General features: G+C 47.4%; 1 protein-coding gene across 1 annotated transcript in view; it reads left to right on the top strand.

The window, feature by feature from the left end:
• Window positions 1–264: 264 nt before the first annotated feature.
• SHROOM4 (shroom family member 4) overlaps window positions 265–7,890 on the top strand; it is a 244,637-nt gene continuing 237,011 nt past the window's right edge. The window contains 1 exon segment of the mRNA XM_017864612.1: window positions 265–602. Coding sequence (XP_017720101.1) covers window positions 486–602 — 117 coding nt within the window. The 5' untranslated portion in view covers window positions 265–485.

The following is a 7,890-nucleotide window of genomic DNA, read 5'->3' as shown; positions in this document are numbered from 1 at the left end:
CGCGGGCCGTCCACACTAACGACTTTCACCTCCCCTCGCCTGGACTGGCTGGAGGGGCGGGGAACCCAGCAGTAAAGAGGAGGACCAAAGAGGGGCCCTGCTTGAATGAAACAATGTAACAATTGATGTGAGGCCTCGCCTCGCTCCCACTCCCCAGCGATCCTATAGGCGAGGTCGCAGTGACTGCCCCTCCCCATTGCTCCGTTTTCTTGTCCATTACGCGCTATCCCTCCGCCTCCCCTTCTTTCTTTTCTTTTCTTTTTTTCCCTTCTCCTTTTCCCCCCTCTCTCCCCCTTTCTCCAGCTCCGTGTCATTTCCTCCTTGCGCTCGCTCGCTGCCTGAGCGTCTCCAGCCGGGAGAGTAGGCGGAGCAGGGCGGTGCGGGGTGGCGTAGAGCTGGAGGGCGATGGTGGCGGAGCTGCTGGGGGCGGAGGCAACGTAGCCCCCTCGGAAAAGGAGCCCGGCGGCGCCTGAGCCCAGCCGAGGATGGAGAACCGGCCTGGGTCCTTCCAGTACGTCCCTGTGCAGCTGCAAGGGGGGGCACCCTGGGGCTTCACCCTTAAGGGGGGTCTGGAACACTGCGAGCCGCTCACAGTGTCTAAGGTAAGAACTGGCGGCTCCTGTCCTAACGGCGCCCAACTTTGAATGGACAAGCGGGTGCGAAGGCTGCCGCTGAACGGGGCCCTCAGGCCAACTTTGAAACTTAGTTAGGGCTAGGAGCGAAAGCCCCTCTGAACGGCACGGAGGGGTCTTGCCACCAGTCCAGGTGCAGACATCCCCTAAGGGTGGCTGGAACACGAGCTGGGAGCACAACTGGCCCCCAGCTAGAGCCTTGCGCGCAGACACACTCGCGAGGGCGCTGGGGCAGCCCTTGCTCCCCCACGTCGGGGCGGCTACTCCCCTCAGTTTGGGCTGGAGGAAGTGGAGGCCGTTGGGGATTTCTCCTTGGAGGCCCTTGCGTCCCTACGGGACAGTGAAGGACTGAAGGGACAGTCATCGCGGCTTGGCAGCTCTCTTGGCAGTGTTGGCCCCTCCATCGACGGGCGGGCCGTCCCTCCCAGGCAGGTTGCAGGGCTAGGGGCCGGTGTGGGAACGGAGATGAGGCATTGGTGGCTTTTGCCAGCCTCACTTCCCACGGCCGACGCGCACAGATCCATTCAGCTCTTGGGGCGTTGTTGCCGCCGGTTCGGCTCGGCCTCTCCCTCCCTCCAGAGTCCTGCCCCAGCGCCGGCGAGATTTCCTGCACGTTGAGAAGTGTGGAGGAAACTTTTGCGCCATGGAGCGCAGCTGTGCTGGAGCTGCTGCTGCTGCTGCCGCCGCCGCCGCCGCCACCGCCGCCGCCGCCGCCAGGGTTTGTTTGTTTTAGGAGTCTGTGATCTGCTGGAAGCCAAGTTGCAGCTGAGGACAGGAGAGAGGAGCTCTCCTGAGTGCTCCAGAACCCCCAAAGCGAGCCTCCCCCGTAGGGGTGAGGGCGAGGGGAAGGGGCAGCTGGAGCTGTTACCAGGAAGAGTGACTTGTGGAACGACTCACCTTGAGGTGCCAGATTGCCAAGTGAACGGACTTCACGAACTTTATTTCACTTTTTTGTTGTTGTTTCTCTTAAATCCTCAAATCCGAAAAGCCCTCCCCCTTCCAACCCGCTTAAATGGCAGTTGAAGTTGTAGATGTGGGTTCAGGCTGGAGATAGATGTGTCTTTTCAGCAGGGAACAAATATCACTTTTTTTTTTTTTTTTTGCGGGGATGTGGGGTGGGGTTCAACATTGGTCACATCTCAGCAGAGGATTCAGCAAACGTATCCCGCAACACACACCCACAATAACCTGTGCGGCATTTTGAGGCATTTGCCTTGCATTGGAGCCGCTGGTTGACTTCCAGTGTATGGGATCCTTCAGGCCTTGGGGCCCACACTCTTAGGAACCCTGGAGTGTTGCCATGGGTATACCAATCAGATTGAGGAGTCTGAGGTATGCTGAGGCAACATTTTGGGGGGCTGGCAGGGACCCCTCTGATCATTAGCCTCCCCAAACTAGCCCAGATCTTCATCTAGCACCCTTTCCCCCATACTTGTCATGTACTTTAACCAGCCTCAGATGCCTTTGTCATCCACCATCACAACCCCTCCTGAGGCAGTCTCCCTCCAGTGTTCTCTGGAGAAAGTTATATGTTTTTTTTTTTTTTTTTTTTTTTTTTTTTTTTTTTTTTTTAACAAAAGCACTCAACTCCTTTGGTGAGGGGAATCCTGGCCTTCAGGAATTTCTTCTAATCAAGCTCCTCCTCTCCCCTCTCTTTCCACCAAGGTCACAATGGGATATGCAGCCCTCCATGGTCTGGCAGTTCCTCCCTTTCTTTTTCTCCTCACACCGCCCACAGAATTTCCACCGTCTGCCTAGACAACCTGCCTTGGAGAGGTCATTTTTCAGCTCTGCCCAGAGCTGACCCATCTCGAGAAGCACCCCAGAGAGTGCTTGCTGCTGTGGTCCTGGATTATTTTGTGAGCCAGTGAGAGCATGGCAGGGGGTGTTACTAAGTATGGGGCATCCAGCAATTTGTGGTCTGGCTGGGGGATTATTTGAGGGTAGATGAGGGTTTCCTTGGCCAAGCTGTAGAGGAAGTGCTCCGTGTGTTGAGAGGCAGGGTGCCTTGTAATGATTCCCTTTCCACTGAATGTACAGTTGACCCCTATTATATGAAGGCTCATTATGACATGCATTTATTTAGATATGCAAGGGGTAAAATTATTTCTCCCATTCCTCCTAAATAGCCTAGTTCTTTACAGTAAAAGTCAGTTATAACTGGGTTGGCCTCAACAGTATAAAAAGGGACCATAGTATTTTTTAAGCACAGTGATTGGCTGTATTGGGTTTTTCTTGACAAGACACTGTTTTGGCATATTTCATTAATTCTCTCTTCATTTTTCAACCTTAATTTTATTTCCTTTTATGATTCAGAACAAAATAGTTTTCTCCTTGAAAACAGCCTTCTTAGTCTGTACAAACTGATTGGGATGGGTGGAAGGGAATAGAAAGATAATTGGGTTGGCAGATTAAAAACTTGGTTTCTAATCCTTTTTCTGCCACTCTCTATTTCTGGAATCCTAGGTATATCACTTGCCCTACATGGGTCTAGGCATCCCCATGTCTAAAGTGACATTCAAGTGATTGGTCTTTAAATGATACTATGACAATCTAGTAGCCATTTTTTTGTTTGTTTTTGAGACAGGGTCTCACTCTGTGGCTCAGGCTGGAGTACAATGGTGCCAGCTCAGCTCACTGCAACCTGTGCCTCCCAGGCTCAAGCAGTCCTTCCACTTCAGCCTCCCAAGTAGCTGGGACTACAGGCACACGCCACCACGCTTGGCTAATTTTTTGTATTTTTGGTAGAGACGGGGTTTAACAATGTTGTCCAGGCTGGTCTCGAACTCCTTCAAGCAATCTGCCCACCTCAGCCTCCCAAAGTGCTGGGATTACATGCATGAACCACCACGTGCCTGACCAAATAGCCAATCTTTTATGCTGGCTCTGGCTCTCCTCAGAAGTGTTGCTGCTGCAGAGTGAGGAAAATGAAACTTTGCTTCATTTGCATACAGTGTTAGTATTTACAATGTGCTTCCTCATCCTTTATTTCATTACTCTTGCAGCCACATTGTGAGGCAGTCAGGAAAGATTGTGGAGAAACTGATGGAAAAACTGAGACTGATGTATTCAGTGGCTTACCTATGTCTATCATATGGAGAGTCAATGGCAGTCCTACTAAGAGAGTTTCCGATTCCTCTGCTAGTACTGTGGTTTGTGAAGGAGTACAGGGCAATAACTTTCAGGGATGTATCTCATCTTATTAGCCTCCTAATGCGGTGTCCCTTTCCTTGCCAGCCTGTAATTCCACACTAAGTGAGGATTGGGTTGTACGTACACTCTGATGGAGTCTGAGTTCAGCGTAGGAAAGGACTATTTTGATGACTCCAAATCACTTGTGATGATCTCAGGTCAGGGAGAGACAGAGGTAAGGTGCAGGAACCGTGGTGGAAAATGGCAGAGAACCTCCTTTGCAGAAAAAAAAAAAAACAGAAACGGTTTGCATCAGGGATGGTGTGGCATACATGCTCAGAGATATCTTATGGCACAAGTGGAGATATCTGGGGAGTGGGGGAATTTGAAAAAGTAGTAATTAGTGGGAGAAGAGGGCATGCAGTGTGAAAGTCTAGTTCATAGTTGTCATGGGAGACCCTTTGGACCAGGAAATGATCAAGTTGGGGAAATCATCAATTCCTGCTGGTTCCTATGATTTCCTTGAATATGGGGAATTCAACTGCCTGATTTATGGACACTTGTATAGTCTCTCCCTGACAATCAAGTGCCAAAGAAAGAGAAAATTTTTAAATAACTGTTGCTGGATGTGGTGTCTTGCACCTGTAGTCCCAGCTACTCAAGAGGCTTAGGTAGGAGGAATCCCTGGAGCCCAGGAATTCCAGGCTGTAGTGTACCATAATTGGGCAACATAGTGTGACCCCACCTCTAAAAAATAAAATGCTATTGATTATCCTAAATAATAAGGGATAGTTTATGATGTTTCCCTATATTGTGGTGTTTCGAGTGAGATCATGGTAACAAGTAAAAGATACATGACCGCTAAAGGAATAGGGTCCATGACATTGGCATTATTGATTCCTTTGGTTAGCATGTTACAGTACCTCATTGACCCAGGAGTCCTGTCTGGATGGAATGGGGATAATTAGATGTGTCTGATGATATGTAGGCTCATTCTACATATTTTCCCTTTCCTTGGCTCATTTATGGTAGATGTTTCTATCTGGCATAGTGAAGCAAGGGGGGCTAGTTACTGCCCTGGAACAAAACAGGGTGGGATAGGGGAGTAGCCTGGAGGAGAAAGAAGCTTTACCCCCATCCACTTGATGTGCTCTGATATTGCTTTATAATTTTACCCTCTCTAGACCCAAATCGCTATTTGCAGAGTGGAGGCTAGGCTTAACTGCCCCATCTCTATTATCACAAATGATGTGACAATGAATTAGGCAAACTAATACTGTTTGCTGTCCTTAGCTTAGGACAGTGGCAGGGTGTGCTCATTAAGTTGTTTTAGTCTGTATCCCATTCCTAGTCTGACCTTATTTCTAGAAGCACACAGAGAGACAGTTGAGACTTCAAGAGGTCTGGATAAACTCGGATTGAGGTTGTCTTGTGGCTGGAAGTAAATGTGGCTGTGATTTTGAATTCTTGTTGGGTGCAGAGGTGGTATTATATGAACAATGAGAGTTCCTGTGAAATCTTTTGAGCTGTGTTACAGATCAGTGCCTGGCACTTACAAGGGACCTTTGTAGGGTATGTGTCTTTGGAGCTTAGCTCAGCCTGGTTACCTACATGAATCCCCTCCTCATTTCTGCCTCTAGAATCACCAAAGATGTCCACTACCTCAGTTTCCCAGCTGCTGCCCTATCCCAGAAAGTAGAGGGCATTTTGAGGCATGGATTAGAAATCCATCAGAGAGATCCAAAAAAAGTTGGAGGGAGGTGGAGCAAGAAGGGTGGGTGGTGTAGCTGATAACCCTTGGCTGAGCTTTGAGTCGATACTACTTTTGGCCCTGCTGAGTTTTCATAATACACCTGGTACCCCATTGAGAGCCACATGTATGCTTGCTGAAGTTAGAAAAGGTCAAGCCTATTAGAGGATTTTCCCTCTCCAAAACCTCACACAAAGAAAATAATTCAACTCCAGCTGGAAGACACTTGAACATTGTCCCTTAAAAAATTAAAATGATTTCCCCCCTTGCCCTCCCCAACCCCCTCCCCAGGAATTTCTTTAAAGAAAAAAGAGAGACTCAGACTTGAGATTGGAGGTTATGGATGATTATCTGGAGGGAACATCATGGCTTTTATAGCTAGGCTTCTTTAGAACTAGGGGAAAAAAGATGCTGACCCATCTGAGAAAAGTTAATGAAGAACAGCAGGGATTATGGGAAGAGCTGCTCTCACTGCCTGCCCCCTACCCCTCAAGCACCAAGGGGCAGACTTAACTCAGGGCTCCCAGACTAATTCTGTTCTTGGTAGAGACCTGGAGTCAAGGAATCTCAGAGTGAGGACAGCCTTTTAGAAGTCACCTAGTCTAATCTTAACCATTTCATGAGCCTCCTGTGCAGTGTCCCTGAGCTTGTTCTACAGTAGTCACAGGAGAGTTCATTCCCTTCTAAGCCTATCCATTCCGTTGTTGAAAAGTTTTGACTGTGGACAGCTTTTCCTTTGTTAAGCTGCAATCATTTTCCTTTTAGCTATCATCTATGGGTCCTAGCTATATCCTCTGGATAGCATCACACAGAACAAGGGTGCTTCCTCTGTCTCGGGACAGCCCTTGGGATACCTGAAGGCAACTATTATATCATCTTGTTTCACTTTTCTAGGAGAGCCCTTGCTCTTTCAGCTTTTCCTTATGGGATGTAGGTTCCAGCCTCTCCTCCTGTTTCCTCCTCCCACTCATGATGCACTTCAGCTTGTCCATGTTCCTCTTAAGTTATGGATCCCACAGCTGAATAGTGTAACTGAGGAGAATCTGACCACAGATGAGTATGAACATTCTTTTAAAAAAAATACAGCTGAAGATCACTTTGGCTGTTTCTGGTGGCCATGTCATACCAAGGCCCAGTGTCAAAATGTTTTAGTGGAAGTAGCTGTGCTGCTATTAAGCCATACCTGCCTAAGGTCTCTATGAAGGCATTTGGGACAGCCACATAATAGATTTGGGAGGGACACATTTCATGTTCTACTATTTATTTAGAATTCCCTCTGCCCCTAGCCCTGGCCAGCCTTGGTAAAGGCATTGTAGGGGAGATGAGAGAGAATACATAAGCCCTGACTTCAAGGAACATATATGTTTAAACAAAGAGATTATTAAGTTACAGAGAAGGAATAAGTGTAATAGAAGAAGGAAATGGCATTCAATGAATAGTGTCAAAGTCAGAATTCCAGATCTATTTTATTTCCTTTTTACCTCTCTGAACTTAATTTCTTCCCCTTCTGGAAAGAATAGTTGTCTCTAAGATGGAAGATGCTAACCATATGTACCATACACTCTTCAATTTATAGAGCCCCTATGTAGGAATATAGAGACAGCAGTCTCTGTCCCTATCCACTGTCAGATACCTATTTCCCTGCATGCTGCCACTGACACTGGTTGGAAAAGCCTCTGCTGTTGCTGCCATCCTTCAGCTCTGGGTTCTTCTGTCTGTGCCTGGAATACACACACGAGTGACTCCTGCTGGAGGTCTTGCATCCACAACCTCTTTCTCCCCATCTCTCCACATTTACCAGTTGTCATCTGAGCTGGAAAAATATCTTTCCTTACTACTAAAGCCTTGATCAGGGAGTGGATTGGAGTGCGGTTTAATCTATATTATTACTGAAGGGTAAGGGGTCTAAGGAAGAGAGTGTAGAGGTCTAGGAAACATGTCTTCACTGACACAATGTTATTTATAATGGTTACGTTCAGAACAGTTCTGGAGAAGCCTATTTAATCCATAGTGTATCATTGATTAAATTACACAACCTAACTATCATTTATAATGTCCTATCTACAGGAAACAGAATTCAAAGCTCCAAGCTGCTTATTTATAGAAGGTATTCTTGGGAAACAATGCATTCATTAGTTAGGAACAAAAAGTGCTCTAGATAGCTCTGTTACACAGTTCTGGGGTAGTTTGGGATTCTACTACCATTAGTGCCCAAGGTGTTCATACCTTTGATGCTGGGACCAGATGTATGTACATGGTTACATTTCCCTCTGAAACTGAATTCCGGGTTACTCTGAGAGTTATCTTGTAATCCGCAAGTAACCTTTTTATATTGGTTATGTCAGTATCAAGATCACTTTCACTCAGCTTCTATGA

This window comes from Rhinopithecus bieti, unplaced genomic scaffold (genome assembly GCF_001698545.2).
Source record: "Rhinopithecus bieti isolate Rb0 unplaced genomic scaffold, ASM169854v2 scaffold_76570, whole genome shotgun sequence".
Taxonomy (NCBI): domain Eukaryota; kingdom Metazoa; phylum Chordata; class Mammalia; order Primates; family Cercopithecidae; genus Rhinopithecus; species Rhinopithecus bieti.
Note: the sequence above shows the minus strand (reverse complement) of the source record. Positions and strands in the feature narration are given on the sequence as shown.